General features: G+C 43.1%; 1 protein-coding gene across 2 annotated transcripts in view; it reads right to left on the bottom strand.

Moving 5' to 3' along the window:
- Positions 1-23,184, bottom strand: part of LOC143004893 (AT-rich interactive domain-containing protein 3B) — a 48,540-nt gene that overhangs the window by 19,302 nt on the left and 6,054 nt on the right. For both annotated transcript variants that reach the window (XM_076156067.1, XM_076156066.1), the window contains exons 3-4: positions 5,741-5,815; positions 5,323-5,395 (exon numbers count right to left, since the gene is read on the bottom strand). In XM_076156067.1, coding sequence (XP_076012182.1) covers positions 5,323-5,395; positions 5,741-5,815 — 148 coding nt within the window. The remainder of the gene's footprint in view (positions 1-5,322; positions 5,396-5,740; positions 5,816-23,184) is intronic.

Here is a 23,184-nt window from a genome sequence, read left to right as displayed (position 1 = left end):
CGTCCTCCAGTGTGTTAGCCTGGCTATCGCTCTGACTGGTGAGCTCGGTCAAGCCTCCGCCCACCGCTTGCTTGCCTCTAAGGGGAAATGAAAGAGTGTGGCCTTGTTCCTACACGAGACGTCCAGCGCCTCCCTTAACCTCCCCCTCTGTCACCCTGGCACCCCGTCTGCCCTCGTCTCCCACCGTGGTTTCCATGTCTGCTCTCTTCATCCTTCATTCGCCCTCTTCTCTCCCTTTTCACACATACAGACACGCGACGGTCTCTCCCTTGTCTGCTGTCCGTCAGCGTTGCCCTATCAAAAAGGTTGGCCCCCACTTTTTTGGAGACCATTAATCATCCTGTGTAGGACAGGAGGCCCCTTAATCCAGCTCCTCCTCCCCCGGCCTCACCAAGCAGGCCAAAGCGCAGCCCTCCGCCCCTATCCCCCATGGTGTTATCAAGTTTCAGTGGTTGTAACTGTAGCACAATAAACAGAGGGGGAAGGAGGGTGGTGAGGGCGCAAAGGAGGAGGAGGAGGAAGGGGATGAAGCCGGACAAAAAGACAATAAAGGACAAAATGTAGAAATCCCAACTGCATTTTATTTCAGCAATCCAATTGAAACTTCATTACCAGGGCCTCAAAAGCTGCAAGGATTTCCTAGGTAACCTATTAAGACTGAAGCAGCTAGTTAAAATAAGTTGCCTGGTTAATGACATAAAACAAATGAAAAGGTTTACGGTCAAATACATAAAGTAATCCCAAATGAACAAATGCATTCACTTTACATTCCGTAGCCGTTTTGGTTTTTTTCAAACCAGGTACTGCTGCGTTCCAGAAGTTGTGGGGTGTTAACTAAAGGAAAATGAGGCCCTATCAAAGAGCCAGAGAATGTTCCTATTGTAGTGTGGTGTTTGTACAGAGCACCCGCCTGTTACGAGGGCCAGTGTGAGCCTGACCGGGGAGTAATATAATGCATACATGGATCCCCCAGAGCCCATTCATGGTGTAATTGGTGTGGACAGAGCTCTCGGTCTCAGGGTTACAGTTAGGGAACTTCCTCTTGCGTCCTGCTGGGAGACCAGTCTTCCCACAGAACAAACGCACCACAAATTTTAACTTTAAATAGTTATTTAACCTTTGCAAATCCTGTTTTTCAAGGGAAGCAGGACTTCTTCAGTGATGCAAAAAGTGATTTAAGCCTGAAGAATTATATTAATTCTTTAATCGTTGAATAGAATTGTGTGTTCATTTTTCCTTTCTGACTATGCATGCCTGTGTTTTTCTGCCTGGCCTCTGAAAACATTACTACCATTCTCTGTGAAGTTAACGAGGACCACAGACGGTCACGCATGAATGTGGCGCTGCAGCAAAATGAGACGTCTTCATTAAAATCATCTCCATCTTCCTTCCTCCTTTTCTATATGTGGCACATGCGAGGTCAGCTTACCACTTTTGGTTTAAAAAAGAAACCTAAATCTACTACATGGGGATTTGTCCACTGAAATAGCTCTCAAGAGGCGATCACCCACCGTGTGGACCCTCTTAAGCCGAGTCTACACTTCCCATTTGGAGTGTCACACTGGGAAGGATCTAGCCCTTGCTGACTGCGATGTGTGGGGTTTTCTGGCTGGAGTGCAAGGGGATAAAACACTTGTCTTTACCCCCCTCCCCCCTTCTCAACTGGTGATTTCAGTGAACAGGAGTGTCCCTCTCTCTCTCTCTCTCTCGCCTTCTCTCTGGCTCTGTCCATCACAGCCTGTGGCCATTAATCATCTCAAGTGGACAGCGCTGACAGGCAGTTGGCTGCATCACTCTTTTATTTTCCTCCTCTATTTTCCTCCATCACGCACCCGTAGCTCCCGCAGCCTCACTAACTGCCCCCTCATTTACCCTTTTCCCAGCCCCTCCTCTTGCCCCAAACCCCCATCCCAAATGAGAAAGTGGCTGGGTGTCAAACCAAAACAAACAATCACCCATCTGCTTAATCGAAAGCTTTGAGGTGGTTAATGGTGTTGAGCCCGTGTAGAAGCTTTCCTCTGCACTCCCAGCGGGGGTGAAACAGCAAAACCCTTAATGGATATGATAAACAAGGATACCACCATAACCCAAGCCGGCCAACCGCACTCCTATAACATTACGAGCTCTCCTGCATTTTTATTCCATTTACATTTCAGGCCATTAGCCGACATTTCCATCAGGAACAAATGGTAGTTGGTGCTCTGGTAGACTGAGGTTGAGCTCCTTTACTAACATTACAACCAACAAATAGTAAGGAGGTCAGGGGTCAAATCCAGAGGGGCCCAGTGAAGGGTGCAAGAAATATTCTTGGGGCTCTAGAATTAGGTTGTATAACAGAGAAGTAAGTGCAGGAACAAAATGCAGGGAGGAAAGGTAGAGCAGTTTGTGTGCGCTCCTTCTGCCATTTCTGTGATGCCGAGCCCATCAATGGGCCCCTTTACGCAGACAGGATTTAGGACAGCTGCTAAAATTCCTCAACCATTAACACACACACACACACACACACACACACACACACACACACACACACACACACACACACACACACACACACACACACACACACACACACACACACACACACACACACACACACACACACACACACACACACACACACAGGCCTGTTTTTAAGCGTAGAGGCAGGAAATGGGAATCCCTCGTAAGTTTTCCTTCCGCCCTTGCTTTCCTCTCAAGGCCTGGAGGCCCCAGGTCGAGGTGGGAAAAGCGCGTCACCATTTGTCTCTTTCTGTCGAGAGATTCCTCTGGATTTTACTTAAGTGACCTCACAATCTGCTTCACAAGGAGCTGGTATTGTTAAATATTCTCCATGTGAATCTGGGCACGAGAGGTTGGCATTTCCACACATAACTTTGCATACCATATTCTGAGAGACCCCACATTATCATGACATAAAAATAATGTGTTCTTTTTATAAGGTGAGAAAAAATCTAGATGCCAAGTACATGTAGTAAAAAGAAGGGACAGGTAATTGCTCTGTAATTGCAGGTTGTCAAAAACTAGAGCTTAGCACGTCTAGCTTATCTTCTCATATAATCTTCACACTGAAAGAGGAATCAAAAGAGGCAAAAGGGGAATCTGGTCATGCAATTTGCTCCTCGCCATTAGGAATCTGGTTTAGGAGACAATAGAGGTCATAAAAGCAGCTCTCATCAAAGAAAGGATACAAAAAGTCACTCTAGAGAAGCTGTTATTATTCCTGTCCCCGTTTCAAGACTAATGACATTATGATAGCATCTACATATAAAGCACAGCTTCATTTTTACCTTTTTAGTTACAACAAATGTAATATCCTCTAGTTTTTCTATTACTTTCCCAAATGAAATCTAATAGAATGGACCACATCCATTTCTCTGCACCTCCTCTTCCTTTCCAAGACACTTGTTGTCTATTATAGATGAGCTTTGAGGGACACGCTAATATTTGTTACAACTGTTGTCAGGCACTGACCCTTGCACTCCATCACTCCTGGATGCTTGTACTGATGCTGATATGGGAACTTGAGCCATGCAAGCTGATTCCGCAGGCGCACTCCTTGTGACTCTGGAAAAGTAATTTAGCTCCACAAGCCAAACGCAGTCGGCTCAAATTTTCAAAGTTCATTTTGTCGTTTCCTTCTAAAGTTTGCATTTAGCCTTCTTGTGATTTTTTGGTTTGTAATGTGGTGGTTATATTAGACAGGTTTTTGTAATATTGTTTATATATATTTTAATACTTTCACTTTTTTCAATCTCTTTTCAAAATATAAAAGTAAATGCAGTGACAATAGAGTGAAGAAATGTGACACACCACTCTGTCAGGTGGCATTTTAGTCAAGTTGATGGATCTCTCTGTCTGACCAGCATGAGTAAAGGGTCAGCCAGCCACTCCCGTCTGCCACTGGACAGAGATACTAACAGGGCCCTGACAGATCCGTCCCTCCCTCTCTCTGGCCCGGCTTAATTCATCACCCTCCAAACAAGACCTCCGGGTGCTTCGACCAGACCAGACCAGACGCCGTGAAGCCTGCTGCTCCCATGACGTGAACTCGCAGACACATGCGTGCAAATGTATGCATGTACACGGCGACGAGCACAGGCGGCTGGATCTACGCAAATACATGTGCCATCATCATCCGTCACGTACTGACAAAACAAACTATGCATCAAGTATACACTCCCACACAAACAGTATCACCCATCATAGCCTGTGACAAAACATAATGAAGTTTGCGCCACACACGCACACACACATGCTCGCCCACACCATCGTCACCCATCACCGCCTGTCAAAACATAATGTAAAGTATGTTCCACTGTAAAAACATCATGATTCACCTTTCGAGACGTTGTAAGCCACGTAAGTTGCTTGGCAACAGATTTGTCTGATTAATGTCTAAGTGCATTAGCTGCTCTGGTGGGAGGGGGTCTTATAAGCAGTGTCAAAGCAGCACACAGTCAGCTGAGCCTCCCTGGATGTTGGCCAACTGAATTAGTTTGGCCACTGCCATGTCCTCTCGGCTCTGATACTGCAGAATGACAGGATCAGAAGAGGCCGATCTCACCTGCTGACCTCTTTAAGGCCTTTACTCTGGGGAGGGGAATTAGTAAAGGATTTCTGAGCCAGTGAGAGTTGCTGAATGTTTTAAAGTTGATCAGTGACAATTACATACCACCAAGCACAATCAACGGGCACTGTTAACTGCTAACTAAGTAACGCAGGCATAGCGTTCATAATTCAAGTTTAATCCCTGCAGGTTGTATGGGGTCTAAAACCTGTCAGACCAAATGAGCCATTGTGCTGGGACGTGTGAGGCCGGACAACAATTAATCTGTTCAGTTGCTCTGGCGGTTAAAGATAACAACCCCCCTCCTCACACAGAGACAGGAAATGACTCTGAAGAAATGGAAATTGTCTTATTTGCTTTTTCCACCTGTGAAGCGGGGGGAGGGGGGATTCTCCCACCTGTTACATCTCTCATCGACTCCCACTGAAATTTACAATGTAAATTCTTTTTTTCTCCAAGTTTTGAAACTAGACCACACACCTTGACAGACAGAGAAGCACAACAATGCGATCTTACACTTAGATGGAAGTCTGAGTTTAAGATTCTACTTCACTCAACTCTTCTTCTTTAACCTAGTGTCTTCTTCTTCTTCTTTAACCTAGTGTCTTCTACAGAATGTAGATTGTATAGAATTGTTGGATTATATATGCATTTTCAGTGGAACATAAGTGACGATCTAGCTAGTGAAGCAAGCATGAACATGTGAATAAGCAGTACAACTTCATAAACCGTAAACTTCCGTGGAGGCATCCTACCTCTTTTCTGCATGAAGGTAAAGAGATCGTCCAGAAATTCCTTCCTTTTTGGGTCACTGTCCAGCTCGTACAGCTGAGGGAGAAAACAGAAGCTTATTGAAAACCTATTTGATCTTCATAAAGGTTTAGGTATTTAGAATTTCCCTAAGTTCAAGTTTTTAAGTTTCAGTTGATTGGATCTGATCATTAATTTAAATGGTGCATTATAGTGGCACATTGGGGAAACCAGTTTGAATTTGAGTTTACAGGTTTTTCCTTGACTTTTTATTTTTCCTGTGAAGGCTGAAATAACATTGTCCCTCACAGCACACACATGCTTTCGGGTGCTCAGGCAAAACTCATAAATTTGATTCCGATAGCTTGTAGGTTTTCTGTTTGGTTTCATGATGATCCATGAGTTCAGTCTCCAAGTGCTCACCTTAGCAAAGTCTCTGGAGGCTTCTCCTCTTCCTCTGCTACTGTCAGCCTCATCTGCCCAGCCTGCATTCCCATTCTAGAAAGAAAAGGCAACAGACACAGATCAGGTCAGTTACAAAAAGTAATAAGTTAATTTTCAAACATCAGCTTTACCTGGCTATCATGTCAGAGGTGCAAAATCTAGAGGAAGAAATATAAATATGGAAATGCAGAAGTTCAATACTGACCACAATGTTACAAAAGCAAAAGGTATTTTAAAGATGTATGTGTAAAATGATGACCCCATTAGGTTGCATGCATTAATGTAGGTCATAAAGTTCATGAAAAGCTTATGTCAGAATGAAAAAGTAAATAACTTTGCCCTGAATTACCCCCATGGTTACTGGAACTACAATGTCAGTCATTCAGCAAACAATTAACAATATATAGTCAAACTTCAAGAATGCATTTTTCCAGAGGTTGGAGGAGTAACCTCTGGAGTTATTGTGCCCCTGAGCTCCTGTGTCCCCCTCCCCCTTCATCCTCAAACATCTCCATTTGACCTAAACCATCTGCATCTGGGCCTGCCCTGCCCCCATCCATGTCTTCCGACCCAGCTGGATACAAGGGCCCCCCATCCTTCAATCTTAACGCAGCTGTGACGGGTGGCCAAGTTCATGGAGTGTAGCTGGCTGTCAGAAGGGGCCGGGGGAGGGTGGGCTGGTCAGTAGCCATTGCGCACACATATATGCAAACTGATCAAGGCTGTGTGCATGTTTGTGAGTGGAGGGGGTGGCAATGGCCCCACAAGACGGGAAGGAAGGAAAATAGGGGCAGAAAGGGGTGCACGGTATGTGACGACCAGGAATGTCTCCTAAAGACAAAACCTATAAAAGCATCAGGAATCAAAACAAGATCCGTTTGGAGGGAGACGTTAATAGCTTCAGCTCTGGGTCTAGTTTCAGCCAGAAGCCCATTGGTCAGTGGCAATTATGGGGCCTGAAACGAGAGCCATGAGGGCAAAGGTTGTCAAGGCCCCTGAGAGCAAGTCATTTTCACCCTCTCACTCTCTGTACGTGTAAGGGTTGTCAACATTCATGCTCCCTAAACAAATACTCATCAGCAATCAAAACTCTCTGCAAATGGTCAACTCAGCATACCCGAGACTCATTAACACTCTTGCAGAGGAATTCATTTAAATAAGGCTTGTCACCAAAATACTTAAGTTTATTAGGGTGGAATTTATCTGCAAATTAATTATATTATTTATTACCATACAAACGGTCATTGAACACGTGTTTTTCTTTGCCCTCTCAAACTTACATCAGCAGTTTAATTCCACAAACTTGCAATAGAGAGGAAACAGTAAGAGTTCAAATGTTCAACATGTATGATAAAGATTATGTTGTGAAAAAGTTACTTATTTGTGAGAATAGCGGTAATAATAGTCAACGCCTGCAATAAAAATGTTTTACTCAAAAGCAACCATTTTAATCTTTTCCAAGTGTTTCGATAAATATTTCGTTGAAATTTAAAGTTGACAAATAAAGTGCAGACATTCCAAGAAGAAAGATTTCACATACCCTAAATCAGCCCCTTCAGTTTATCCCTTATCATTAAAAAGACATTCCACTATTTCAACTCACACAGAGATTACAACAGGATCGTCATGTGTGTGTGTGTCAATGTATGGTACATTCAGACCTTTGCACAGTTTGTCCACTTTTGTTAACCTTTAACCACTATAAATGATTATAAAGAAGATAATTCAGATTATAGCCATGCATGATCACATGGCGGTGGTGACATGAAAAAAACCTTTGTATTCTGCACTTTTTTATACATGCTGGATGTTCTCAGAGGTCGACGCAGTCTTTGATCTTACCGACCGTAAGACGTGACCAAACAAAGATGCATCAAAATCCACACGGGAATATTCTGCTATCTATGTTTTATCAATCACATTAGTAGTCATAATTTCCTCAAAGTGTTCCATCTACTGTATGGGTACAGACTGGTTGTTGAATATCAAATAATTTAGATAGTAGTCATTTCACAGAATCTCCAAGCCAGTGTGACTTACAATGAGCCTCAGAACAGCCGAACAAACATCCATCTTTGCTGACCAGTATCACAAATACCTTAGGGCAGACAGGGGCTTGCGGGTTACAGGCCTTGGATTTGTAAAGGAAACACAAATATGTTTACATACAAACCAGATCCACACACACCCTCATAACTCCCTGAGGGACACTTGGCATTAAGGGAGCAGGGGGGGGGTCCAGGGGTTTCTGACATCAACCTACAACAACAGCACTAAAGTGACACGTGTCCACGCACTTTCATAATGTTTTATTGCTGAAACACACATCAATAATTGTCAGTCACAGTTCACTATCGTCCATCCTTTACATGATAGTTGACATGCAACTTCAATTTGTTCTGGTTAACAAGCACATTTTCACCCTTCTTCAATGAATAAATAATATTGCAATAAATATCAGTTTGTCACGAAGAAGAAATGTTTGGGTCGTTTGGAACATCCCGGTGGATAAAATGTACCTGTTGTCAAGGTGTGTTTTGTTTGTCCTTCTATTTTGTGTGTTTAACAGCTAGTTTCTGTTTGTTTCATTCCTTTAATGATCTGGAGCCTGCTGTCTGTGGCCTCGGGCATGACAGTAATTATCAAACATCACATTGTAAAACCTTTTAACTCATATTCATGCAATAAGTTAAGTTGCTGATAAGGCGCTACAAGATTAAAATCTCTCAGACATTTCTGAGACTTTTCTACACGTGATTAGACTGGATAACAATGGTAATGATTGATTGGTAAACGTATTTTCTATTGCCAAATTAAAGACACTCTCTTTACCGTCCCTGCATCTTTTCTATTTATTCATCTCAAGTACATTATGGCAATAACAATGCAATAGCCCCTCATTATGATTAGTCTGACTCCCAGTAACTGTTTTAACTGTAGGTAGAAAGCTGAGGCTGGTAGTGAGGTATGAAAAAAGGATAGGACAAGATGTAGACTTCTATACAAGAAGCAAGTGTGAAATCCGCTACAAGTTACAACATGGGAACTGGTGACTCATGGACATGGACTAGATGTAGAAAGCTGTTGGGATCTGAAATGCAAATTTGTGGTCATGAGACTAATGAGACTGTTGCCAGCGGCGTCCAGTGATTTGTGGGAGCCGAAATCTTTGTCTTACTCTCGCTATTACAAATGAGCTTGGTTCATCTCGTCTGGTCCTCTGGCTGGTTCAAAAAAAGAACAGTAATTGGAACATGGAAGCCGTTTACCATGAATAGACATGTTGGCTCTTGAATTGGGACCTTGGTCAGCTGAGGAATGTTAACACTATGTTGCTTTTTGACATGTCAGAGTGGATCCTGATGTTTTGGGACCACTCCTTATGATCAGTCACCTCAGCCCCTTCATCACATCTAGCGCTCCACCCAGAGAAAACCTTCTTTAAAAAAAAATCCCATTTCCCACACACTGCCTGCATGAATGACAGGGAACTACATGGTCTTGTGTGCCTCGTGTTATTCCAACCTTATGGTAAGGTGTGTTTCCATGTGTAAATTGCCTAAGGTTAAAACAAAATATTAAAATAAAGCATTTAAGGATAAATTGCATTTTCAATTATACTGTTTTAATGTCCAGTGGGGTAGGTTATCACACAAACTGTTTATTTTTGTTGGTTTGAGAAATGTATTTAGTAATGTTACTGTAATCTGAAGTAAGTAAAATTGACAAAAATAGGTTCCAGGCTGTAAAAGACAAAGCATGTACATATGTACACGTGTGTGGGTGGGCGGTGTGGGGGGATGGGGGTGGGAGTCTAGGATGAACAGTAGCCTACATACAGTCTGTTTAAGCAGCCTATGTTTCCAGTCTTTGTGTTCTTGTCATGCTGTTAGCAGGTTTACTGGCCAGGCGGTGGGGGACCTAATCACATTATGGCCATACGTGACTGGGTGGCGCAATGCCAAATCAAGGATAAGGATCAGGTGGATGACCAGCAGTGAACTGCAGTCCCAGGTGGCGGGGGTGGGGGATGACAGAGCTGACATATAGAACACATCCCTGTGCCAAAAAGTGCTGTCAATGAAAACCTTGGCAGCCTCAAGTTTCTGCATGAGGTCAATTTTGTCAGCTGCTGTGCATGCGGGGACACCCTCTCAGATTTAGTGACCGTGAGCAGGCTGCTCACACAGTACACAAGCTCAATGTACAAGAGAGGTTGTGCAAGGAAAGCCATCATTACCTAACACCAATTTACCTTTAAAACTTTCTGATCTGTTACTACTCACATTACATGAATTTGTATAGCACGGCATCATACATCTTTTCTATCTCATTTACATATTTTCACATTATGTCGCATATACATCTATGGTACATTTTATCTATGGGTCTTTGCATTTCCACATTGACACTCGATTCTGAGTGTGCCAGGTGTTAAACTCAGGCATATGAATGATGGATTCATGCAGCATTGTTGCTTAGCACAGTGGATTACCCTCTGTTGGCAACAAGTTGACATTCTTTTCATGTCCCTCCATGTGCATTGAACAATCCTCACAACACACTCCGGCCTACTTAAATGTCGATGCATAGCTTGGGGGGTAATTCTACACAGCCATTATAGAAAGATGTCTGGAGTAGAGCCACCATTTTAGTGAGGCCAGGCATGCCGGAACAAGAAGGGTTAATGGCTGCTGCTTGGGGAGTGGGGGATGGATGGCATTGATTGCTCAGGATGTTGACAGCACTTCTCCAATTTGATAGTAGAGCTGTTATTAGATGAAGAGGCTTGTTCTTAATAAAAGCATCGTGCAATTTGCCCTCACTCCTCCAGCTGGGGGCTGGGTGGGCTGAAACACCATTGACTTGAACACAGGAAGTAGTTATTGTGCAAGGTTTGCATTAGGAATCATAAAAGCTGGGGAAAAAACTGCCTCATGCAAATATGCGCACATGCTTTGAAACAGGTCAGCCTACTAGATAATGTGTGGGAGGCAGTGTTAAAGTAATTTAAGTAGGGCATTGTCATACTGTAGACAGAATAGGTGACTGGATGGTGCAGGGTGGGAAATCTGTACAGGGTGCTCTCTATACACTCTGACCAACATTTGGAGGCATTTTAAACACACTTGGGGTCACATTTGAGTACTCCAAAAAAATCTTCAAACAGAACTGATGTATTAGAATTGTATTGGCACATTTGTTTTCACTTCCAATACAGAGGTTTTTTTCATTACAGGAGTAGGAAAAAACCTACCGCAAGTCCATATATGATGAAAAATGTAAAAAATGGGGTGGTGGAATGGTAGTATAAACATCTGGCTCTCACGAAACAGAGCAGGCCAAAAGAGGAGTTGTTGTTTGTAGCCTGCCAGTGTGAACGTGCAGACTAAAGGGGGCCTAATGAAGAGAGGCACATGTCTCTGCCACATTAGAGCCCTGTTAGCCCTGTTAGCCATGAGCCACGAGCCATGCTCCTAACCCCTATCATCATCACTCCGAGCTTCTGTCATGGCTCCCCGTTTCCCACCCTACGCAGCTCCACACTGCTGACCACCTCCCCTGGGTCACAGCCATTGAACAGTAGGACCAATCAATAGCCCTGGATGTGCAAACACAGGGAAGTCCCCAGCCCCCTCCGGACGCAATCTCACAGCACACGTCAATACTCATCATCCTCAGTCATCTACCGCCACACCAGGGAAACTGAGATGAGGGCAGGATCACAGCGCCCAGGGTGACCTAACCCCTTTACCCCCAACAAGACACCCTGACTTTGACTAACACAGCAAAGGTTTCCACGGGGAGCCCTCATTAAAGGCAAACAGCTACCTACCATAAAGAGCCACACCTACCCGACTAAAAGAAATGTCACCATAGTAAAAACAGGCGGTAAACCCGGATGAATCCTGCCAGCTTTCACACAGGCACTTTGGTGAAATTCACCAACATTCCTATACACCAGTAACATGACCTCACAATAACAGAAGAGCCCCTCTCATCCCACAGGTACTCTTAACATCTCATTCCTCCACTAATCTTTTTTAGCCAAATTGCTGCCTGTCAAAACAGTTCAGGGAGGGAAATCTTTTCAACAGACGCTGCAGCAGTAATTTAATCACAATCAAGCCCTCCAGCAGAAATTGGGATCGCAGCCAACAAAAGTGATAAAGCATCCGGGAAAGAGGCTACAAGCTCGCCGAGTAGCTTAACGACTGCTTGTTCCATAACTTGAAAAACTGAGCCATTTCAACCATTGAAAGGTCCAAGTTCTTTTTTTTTTCCTGTTACTGTCACGACGTTCGATATTGTGACCTAGCCTCTGCCATTTTGGATGGCAAAAAGGTACAACAACCTATCTGTATAATGTCAATAAAAAAGACACATCTCCTCAGTCTCTTAAGTGTTTCAATTGAAATTTAGCCTGACCCACATGTATTTAATCTTCGACAGCATATCTTTGGTATTCCACTTGATTAATGACTTCAATTGTTTATCGATTATCAAAATTGTCACACAATGATTTGCCAACTGGCCAATTGTTGCGACATTACTTCGAAGACTAATTTGAGAGACGGAACATTGGGTCTTTGCTAATGTCAGATTACGTACAGAGTAAGCAGGATTTCTCATCTGTTGAACTACAGCAACACTAATGCTGTCACTTTAAGTCCTTACGCAAAGCTGCCTTCATTCTCTCAAAGAGAGCGAATACGTTTCCTATCAGCAGCAAGCACTGCATGAAGCTGCAATCTCTAATCTAAATCAGATATTCGGGGCATTAATCCCTCTGCATGGCCACAGAAATAATTGATGGTGTCGTGTAGGGAATTGCGCTGCAGTTGGGCTGAGCGGATGGTGTCCTTCATCTGTTAACTACTGTAAAGGATCTGATGGTGAGCTGACCATACGCTACCACCAACAAAGGCTCTGGCTAATCGCAATTCCATATGAACGTGAGGGGAGTAAATCTCAGTGCCACTCAGGAACACATGTTGGAATTCTCTTCGCAAACGGATCCACTAGCGATTCTCTGTTCTCATTCCGAGTTATTATGGAGCATAAAAAGGGTCACATATCACATGAGGGCAAGTTGACAGCAGACAACGGGACACAGGGGTGTGCCTGCGTCTGAACGTCTGGTCATGTTTGAAGCTGGAGGAGATTTCTTGCTTTTGGGGAACAGACAAAGTGGCGGGGACAGGGGTCTAAACGTCCATTGACAGAACGTGTAGCTACCTGCCCTGGCCTCAGCGGTGCTGCACCTCTAAAGAGACCCATGAAAAACAGGTCCCCAGGCAAGACCACCCCTCCCTCCATTAATCACTCCAATTACAAAGCTGAAAAAGAGAAACAGGGGGGGAAAGGGGTGTTTGGGGGGGCAGGGGGGGGTCACAGATAGACAGACCAGATGAAAATGGGCAGGCCGGGAGACAAACACAGAGGAAAAATCAGATTTCACACTTGACCAGCAAACTGTTGCCTCTCATTCGTCATTCAATTTCAGACCAAAGATAGGGAGACGAAGGAAGACAGAGACAGAGATACGGAGGGAGAGAGCAATGTGTCCAACAACAAAGAGTCATGTCTGAAAAAAAAGGGTGGCTCTGCATATTTAGTTCCTGGGCAAACACGTCTGCTGGTAACTGGCAAATCTGGTTTGCCAAATAAACTGAGTGCATTTGCTCAGCTCCAGCCCTTTCACCAAGACACCACATTCCACAGGCAGAGGCCCCATCCCCCATTACACTAGCTGGCCCCTTTCGCAGCCTCACACAAATGCAACGTTTATAGGCTGGTGTGGCCAGAAGTTCACACTCATTGGTTCAAAGACCCTTTCACAGGCAGAGCAAACATTTTAGTGAATCACATCTGTGCCACCACATACAGTAATCCATATGTTAACCCTTTCTGGGAGGGCTTGAGGAGACGAGGAAGGAGAGCCTGAGCCTAGATTTTCCAAGCAGTCCCTGCTCAGACTTGCATGAGCCCCCCCCAAGTGTGACCCCTCATGGATAATTTCATTTGCAGCTATTAGTTTTGTTCTGTGGCGTGTAAAGTGACAGATATTACATAGTCTGTAATATTCAAAGCACTGACCATTTCACAAAGACATGAATGCAGCTTTATTAAACGTGTGGGGCTTTATGGCTAGAAAAGAAGTTACAATAAACCAGATTTTGGGGGCCCCATCCGTCAATGCTGCCTTAAGAAAAGTACTGTAGTGCTTTGTTTAGGTCAAACTCAAAGCGGCCATTAGCTGGTCCTATGGGTTAAAAGCTTTGGCTAAAAATACCATGCATATCTCACATCTTTCAAAGAGCAAACACCCACTTCACCCCCATGCTAATGGCAGCTGGAGACATCACACAGACCTGATAGGCCTTTATATACATTCTCATTACACTGACAGCGAAGGGAACTTGATACATTCACGATCAACAAAAAAGCCTTCACTGCTATTAAGACACATCACATCCAATTACATATGAAATGACAGAGGTCACAACGCCTGCAGTCAGATGGGTAAATGACTTCTTTGTCTGCTGTGTGGCAGTAGGGCAGCGAGGTATGAGGGGGGCTGGAAACCAGTCCTGTTATTCTCAGGCTTCCTCCATCAGAGGAGTCAGTGTTATGACTATCTCTCTGAATCTGCAGTATCAAATGTTCAAACCATAAGCGCAATTCACAGCTTTCTGTAGAGTCTAATCGATAGGGAGCGATTTCCCTGTTCTGGCCCAGAGGTATCTGTTTCCTCTCAGCTAGTGTTAAGTGTGCAGGGCATTCCACCTCTGACAGGCCAGCACCCCCCAGGGACCCGGGCTGGGATGGTGCAGCTCGTCACGCATCTGGAGCTCATCTCCAGGGCCCGACAAACTGCTACAGCTCTACTGGACGCGCCAACCACTGCAACGTGGAAAGATGCAGAGACGAAAACAAACCATAGCAAACACCTGGCTGGCACAAGGATTGTTGAACTAAAACAGAAGTGGTTAACATTGAGTGATTTCAACGTCAGTTCTGAATGGTACCAGTATCAAAATGAAAATACATCCAACACTTCGCAATATCTATGTCCACTCAGTGAGAAGCACCTTACACTCAAGACACGTCTCCAGGATAATCTACTGGATATAGTCTCACAAACCTTTGGGCAATTTAGAGTTTCGAGTTCACCTTATCTGCATCAAACACATGCAGATTATGCAAACTCCACACAAAGAGGCCCCAGTGGATTCAACCTCATGACCTTGTTGTTGCTGTGAGATGACAGTGCCAATCACTGACCTACGAGCTGAAAAGAACGATTTCAGTTTTCAGTTTCTATAAAACAATGTTCTATATTCCCGAAATGTAACCCTTAATTTGCTGTGATAATCCAAATCAATTTGCACCACATAAAATAACACATTTAAGGTAAGTAACAACTGTAAGAAAAACTGAGATTTAAGGAAGACCAATAAAGTAGCTATAGTTTCATACAGAAGTACTGCACATCGTGAAATGGTATTGTAAAAGAAAAGCTTTACTGGGATTTTCTCCAACACTGGACAGAATAAAGTGTCTGCACCCCACATTTGACAGACTATAAGCAAATATTTAAGCATAAATTCTTAATCACTACCAGACATAAATGATTTCCAGTTTCCACATAACCTGGGTTAATTAAAAGCTACCATGTCTAATCTTCCTCATGGTAGACAACTATTAACAAAACGTCACCTTGTCCCTGCAGTCCGGCATCAAGAACACTGTGACACACATTTAGGCACAAAGCAAATAGTGCAGAATAATCTTAAATTCCTAGATCCTCATTATTTACAAAACCAGAGTTAGACAATCGATGGTCAGAGGTCAGACCAGTTTAATAACAAATGGCAATGTTTTTTTTCCTTATCCAATAGATGTTCAAGTATTGGCTGCAGAGGGAGGTGAAGGAATAATTTAGACGCACAGCAGTAAGTAATTAAGCTTATGGTGTGACTTTGTGCTTTAATGCTTACAGTAAGGTTGGGTTCCTGCTCGCCACACACACAAACACGCCAACACACACACACACACCTGATCCGAGTGGCGTCAGACAGCCGCAGTAAGGAACCACAGAGTGTAGACTAGTGTTTGAGTTTGTCTTGATCTATGTTTGAGGGCTTAATGTTTACTCAGAGCTGCGTTTATTTTAGAGCTTCCCAAATAAATGCCGCGGACTCACTCATCCATCAAAACCGATGTGAGGGCTGCGGTTTCACCCATAAGGATATATAACCCTAGAAAATAGAATACTGAGCCCCTGTTTAAAAAGCCTGAAGATCACCATTCTATTTGACATGCAAAATCTTTTACTAAGACACGGACGGTACTTATCCACAGCACTTAACATTGACCTCACATTCAGCCATTCATGCACTGATGGCAGGTTCATACCATGCAACGAGCCAACCTGCACTTCAGGACCAGTTACTGGGTTCAGTGTCTTGCTCAACAACACTTCGACAGGCTCTCTAGGATGAGCCTGGAATCAAAACAGCAACCTAAACGTCCGCTCTAACAACCTGAGGTAACAACCTGAAGCGGCACGCAATATATTACATATCCTATTCCACTATGCTTCAGTTTGGTCATTAAACAGATATTACAGAAGTCCAGCATTTATGATCAGATTAGATAAACATGTAATGATTCTCAAGGGCAAATTGACAACTTACAGCGGCAAGGAATGGAATATAGATAACAGAGCAGATAGCACTGGACATAATGAACAAGTAATGACGGTACATATTGTACGTACAGAGGAATACAAAAAACAATACAATCATAAACCTACACTATCTCCGATGACAGATTAACAAGCAAGGAGATGTTTGCACAGTAGGTTGTTCCCATTTCCTAAAGTTAAACAACTTTAATGCTGCTCCATGTCAACATTAAACAACTCAACATGTTTTCCACCACGCCGACAACAAATAAAATCTTACATCCCCTCTTGAAATACGCCATTCCCAAAGTGACTTGAACGGTTCATTCAGAAGGTTGCTGCCAGATGCATTACGTATTCATTGTGATTGTATGCTGTCATTCATTCAATAAGGCTTGGAATGGCTATTTAATCAAACGCTCAACCCCCACCCCGACCCCCACGCGGATGCGACAGCATGGAGCTTCCTCAGGTTTTCTAATCACATTTATTTAGAGCAGGAAAACCTGATATGTCTTTGTTTGTCCAGATGGCTGGCTAATCAAGGCTACATCTGCTGGGGGTGGGGGCATCCCAAATCTGCCACTAACATTATTGAACCGCTTTTCACATTTATAGGCTTTTGTTTGATAGAAATAGGCTGTCTGACGCGCAATGTTACCATGTCAAAAAAATCTAACACTGCCCTCAGATTTCGCTCATGCTGAACACCTGTATTTTTAAAATCACACAGAATAATTAGAAACTGGATGTGACAATTACTTATGTATGCTGAAAACACTCTACACCAGTTTACTGTATACCATAGTGAGTTACAGCACACACAGAGCAATAGTTCTGATAACCTCCACATATCTGGCTACAATACGCTTATCTACAGTTATAATAGGCTACATTCACTGGCGTCCCACCTTAAAAACTCAACTGTTGTATCAAATCATCTGTGCCACTCTTTAATCATTTACTAACGTGGCTTTTGAAATTATCGACCGCAGTTGACATGGTCCATAGTTCTATCCACAGTGTGATCGTCTATTAACCAGATCGGCAACTAGTCAGAGTGGGATGTGTGAGGTTTTTTTCCATTTTTTTTCTCAAACCAGCTAAAAAGGGCAAGGCTGTAACAACACGATGTGCAAAGTCAATACATGGCTTTGACTCTGCAAAAACGAAAAATCAAACGATGTGACAATCTATCCACCTCTTCATATATTTAGATGTGATTGGGTGATTATGATGTGATTTACCTATTTAGTTTAATGTAATTACTTTTGATATATCTGCGAAACATTTGAACTGGGACGCAAACTTCACATGTCAGGATTAAATTAGCTAAATCTGTATTCTAGCCTGTGGGTTTTACAGCCACGTGGCCTACTGTTGGCTTCTTGTAATGATTGTGATCCAAGAGGAAGTGTGGGGCTGTGAGAAGAGGGTCAGCCAAATGCCTTGAATGTAGAATGTAAATGTTGGAAGCCGAGCTGTGAACACATTGCTTTTAGTCTAATGTGACGTTTCCTGGGTAGCAGCCAGGAGTTTTTTTAACCCCACCTCCTCTGCTTGTAGCTGCCTCTTACGAGCACATGATTACGCTCGGCTTATGTGTGAGGACTTGGCAGACAAACAGCTTGGCCACATGCTACTATAAACAACGTGGGATGTTGGCAAGCGGCACGGCTGAGCATGCTGCAGACTGAAAAGAAGGCGAGCTGTAGTGAAAGGAAAACATCCTCCACCTCTGTCACCTCCCTCTCCTCTGTAGGGCTTTGTGCCAGGTCCCAGTCAGCTTGACACAGTGGTCCAGTTAGCACCTACAGGACCCCGACACCAACCTGGAGCTCAGCCAAAGCAGTGATAGGAGACAAGAAAGCCACCAACAATAGCTTTTCACTCTGCGGCTCCACAGCTGTTCACTACCTCGCACGTTCTACAAGGAATAAGGTTGGGATCACAAGTCAAACTGAGCCTCGAGCACCGTCTGGCAAGGTGCCCAGAGGAAGCAGGGAGCGACAGTTGAAGTGTTAGGAACAAGTTATTGTGGCTCTCAAATAAAAGTCTATTTTAACAACTGTAATTTGATGTGGCATTTTTTAGCACAACTTGATCAATGATAAGTTAGAAAAACACAAAAATGTAAGTATAATGTGCATGTTAACACCCTAGTATGTGACATATCAGTAGACTCCAGACAGCTATAAATTAGTCTGTTGTTCGTTTTAATTCTCTTTTCTTCAACTTATTGTTTTAACCTTGGCGCAAACATTTACCAAAAGGATCAGTATAGTTACAATTTTATAATACATTACACACAGCCTGAACTAATCCTCTCCACTACAAAACGTTTACGAACTACTTTTTAAACATTATTTTTGAGCACTTTACCTGCGCCTTTATCACCAACTACTGTTGATGATGATATAAAAAAGTAATTTCATTTGAAGTCAGATAAGGTAGATGACTTATCAGAAAAATCATAATGTGGTTGTAAAATGTGCGCTTAATAATCCTATAAAATGAATGATCTCGTTTTAAGGAGACAGTAAGCTTGGCATGGCTACACAGGAATACTCAGCCAGTTATTATTAGTTGATTACAGTGGTACAGAGACAGAATGACAAAAGACAGAGAGACAGTATTGAGACTGGTCATGGTACGAAGGATGACAGCGCCTCATATACTGTGTGCCAAGGGTCAATGAGAGACGCAGTGCACACAGTAGACTGAACACATGTACTGAATGTAATCACTTTACATAAAGGCAGTCAGCCTACATAAAACTACAGGAGACTTTGCTCTCAGTGTCATATGACCTCGGCTCCATGCAGCTGCCAAAGGCATTGGTAGATGTCTTTGTTTCATTTGGCTATTGCCGTTTCTCTGTTTGCCTTCATTGAAGAGCAGGTGTTGAGATATGCTGACTGGGAGTGGCTGAAAAGGACGAATGGAAACAGCGATGGTGGGGATGGGGGGCAGGCTTGTGGTTTCACTACCAACTGATCAAATTACAGCAGGCCTCAGTAGCTCAGTTTCCATTAGAAGCAAGGAAGTCAATTCCCAAGGGTCGATTCGGGGGAAAAAATGTGTGTGACAGTGGACACGCAGCATTTGCATTTAAATGTGACAAGTTTTGCCTCTCAATTCAATAAAATGGAAAGGAGCAGTGTGGCCCTCTGTGATGACGCGCTTGAGGACAGATCCAAAACGTTATTTGCATGATGTTTAAGCAGCTATCACGTCAGCTGCTCGACAGACATCCCTCGTAAAAAGACAGGAAGACCATGCACTCTTAATAGGTGCACTTGGGAACGGAACAAATTGATCTGTGGAGGAGTGTGGAAAGCACCAAACCTCTATATGGGATGCAAATACAAAGAATGTGAATCAATTCTGCATACAGCTAATGAACCCACGACATTACTGTGTCTGTTGGCGTCATAGCTATTGTACGTACCAAACAATCTTTTTGTTTTATTGTGTCAATTTCAAATGACAAGCAGAGTAAAATATCCCCATTTTGGATTTAGACTGTTGTGTGTTTGTGTGCTGGTGAGTTCTATGAAACATGAATCTGTCACCACTGCTGCTGACTGGACACGAAAAATACCCGCAATAAATAAATGAAATCAATGACTCACATTCAAAACAAGGACATGCTCCCAGTTTACCCACGTGCAAACTGCAGTAGCATTTAAGTAAATCATCAAGACGTGCAGAGTACACATGTGCGGGAAGTCGGATATCCCGATGGAAACAATAATGAAGCTATGTTCATTTCAAGTCCAGTAGTGTAAACAGAGGAGGAGCACAACCAGGGTGTGAAAGGAAGCCTTCAAACGCACCGCCTAATGAACAACAGACAATGGAAATGCCAGTGCTATAAAGATGGTGACAGGTGAGCGTGTCATATAATATTAAAATCATCTGTACTGTATGTTCCTGATAAGCAAAACCTTCTATGTTCTGTCCATTGCTTAAACACTTGCTATTGTTTCATTTATACTGCCAAGCTCTGAAAGCACTTTATTTGAAAGGAAGAATCCACGTCAAATAAAATAGAAAACATTAAGCAAGGAAAAATAAATCAATAAAAAAAATAAAATAAAAAATTCATAGGGCCCAATACCTTACAGTCCTATCTAGGGCTTAAGAAGCAAATACTTTGGGACAAAAGAAGACCTTAAGGAGGACGAAGCAGCTCTGTTTACATGCACAGGGTAGCCCAGCTAAGGTCTGAAGTCCAAACCAAGATGTTTAGATGAGCTGTGGTCATAAGGAGTCCATTTGTCATCCTGTTTATATGTTGTCTATTCCAGCATATCCATTTAACTCGACTCCCCCCCTTCCTCAACCCCTGAAATGCTCATATCCCTTTGGGGGCATTCTTCCTCAAAACATTTTCTAAAATGTCTAAATTTCCTTGTTGGCAACCACCTAAATGTTTGATGAGGTCTCTCTCTTCAAAGATCTTTATCACATGGAAGGTTTCCTCCTCCTCTCAGCGCCTTTCTCTTAAGTCAAGTCGTGTTAGACGAGTTTAACCAGCTTCTACTACATTGGCCAAGTAGCTACCTCACTATCTAGCTACTTTACATGCATACCCATGTGAAGGCAGCGGCTAGTGTTTATGATGGAAATCCTCACCGAGCATATAGTATCAGAATGTTGTGAAGACTTCGATTGTGAGTATGGGGTGATTTACTGTATCTCGTCCATTTTTACCCTGAATAATCCTTATCTTAGTTCGACTTATATCATACCATTGCTGTAAGTGGCTAATGATCTGTGAATGAACAACTTTAAGTGAACCTGGCTGGGATGCTGTGGCCCTGTGTGTGGACTATGGGGTCACCAGGACAGGCTGAACACTGCAAATAAAAGCTCTGTTTGACCAGGCTGTGGTGTGGCGATGAGGGGGCCCGACCCACCATGAGAAGCACCGACCCCCACCCCACCCCACCCCTCCCGTCAGCCAGCAGCAGATGTGCCCTTTGGGACTCAGACAAATAAAATAAGTGTCTCTGCCTGTACCAGCGGCCCTCCTGTCCCACTCCTCCCATTCAGACCCTTTGGCTTTTTTCTTTTACAGCCCCTGCGACACTGGGTGAAATGAATTGAAAGATCACCAATCAGGGCCCTGACAACACAGACATGCACCCGCCCACCCACCCACCCCCATCAAACCCCCCTGTCTCTTGTTGGGAGCCCCCGGTGGGAATGTTCACTGTTTGAAGAGTTAACTCTTTAATTCCGTCTGGAATGTTTCCTCTGGGTGGGGCAGTGCAGTATAGACCACTAACCTCTCTTCTCCTTCCATAGCATCTCCTCACTCCCCCACTCACCCCCTTCATCTCCCTACTAAATTCAATACCTCTATTTCTGGGCTGGGGGAATCTTCCACACTTGGCTGTTAAGAGCAGGTCAGCACAAAATGAAGCTCGGCCGCTGCCGGCATGATGACACCTTCATAAATCATTCACATTGAGGTGTCGAAATCATTGAAAAATGTTCACATAAAAATAGGTAGCAAGTGAGAATGTCTTTACTTGGGTAGGACTATAAATAGGGCCAACCGATGTTCATTTCTCCTTTGGATAACTTTGTTTATGTTAACAGCCCAATAAATACAAGGCTGGGTCGTTATTTTGAGGTTATTATTGTGATTTGAATAAAAAATAACATCCATTGTTGACAACTCAAATCAATACCTTTTACTGAGATGTATATTCAGTGTTTACTATCTGGGAATATTTACTGGAAATTAGAAATGTGGAATAAATGAGCAATTGTGCAGTTGTCGGCTCTTGTTTTTTCCATCCCAACACAAGTGAATCACACCATAAGAGTTGGGTTACATTAGCCTGAGCGACTGCCATCAGAAAAATGCCATTAAAAGAGCAGTCAAGAGCTAAAAGCCCAGCCGCCTCCATCCAGCCGAGGCGGCCAAGGCCTGCTGTTAATGAGGCAAGGCAGCGTTCACACAGCATTGAACTATGAACATAAACTGAAAACCCAACATATACTACAAACCAACGGGTCAACACAAAGCTCAGTCTGTTAAAATTGCGCTTGGTACAGAATGACTTTGAGTGTTTACCTTTTTATAGAAACACATATTTACATTTAGGTTCTTTCAAGTGGAATCAAATGTCAGAAAACACATTTTATCAGCTTTGCTTGTTCATTGAACACAAGTGCAACATGAGAACAACAAAAGATAAACACAGAAACTGTGTGACAGTCAAATTGTTTTTAGCCACAAAGCCCCAAAAATAAACGTGGCATCAGACACCTTTAGCCAGGCTTATCGGTGCTGCGCTCAGTGTTGTAACTGCAAGGGCCAAATTTGGAAATGAGGTTAACCATTTATTGTCCAGCCTATTCATCACAAATGCCATTAGTAATAGCATTTCCTCATCGTGGAGTCATCCGGATGACAAACAAAGACCCATGAGAGTGACTAAATATGTTAATATGGACAAAGGGAAATGATGGAAAAGAATATTCATCAATTTAACTAAATATATTTTATATATATTATATATTCCACAAATAGACTTAACACATGAGTCAAAGTACAGCTTTGATCAACCAAGTCATTCTTTTATACTGTCATCATATTCAACTCATGTGGTTAACAACATAGAATGGAATATTCCCAAATGGAATGAGGAACCACTGACTTACTACACAAAATTAAAGGCCGTGTTTTTAATTACACAGCACTACACAA

The sequence above is a fragment of the Genypterus blacodes genome, unplaced genomic scaffold, assembly GCF_046128005.1.
Source record: "Genypterus blacodes isolate CSIRO-AG114 ecotype Tasmania unplaced genomic scaffold, CSIRO-AGI_Gbla_v1 ptg000067l_1, whole genome shotgun sequence".
Classification (NCBI taxonomy): domain Eukaryota; kingdom Metazoa; phylum Chordata; class Actinopteri; order Ophidiiformes; family Ophidiidae; genus Genypterus; species Genypterus blacodes.
The sequence above is the reverse complement of the archived record's forward strand: the minus strand, read 5'-3'. Positions and strand labels throughout refer to the sequence as shown.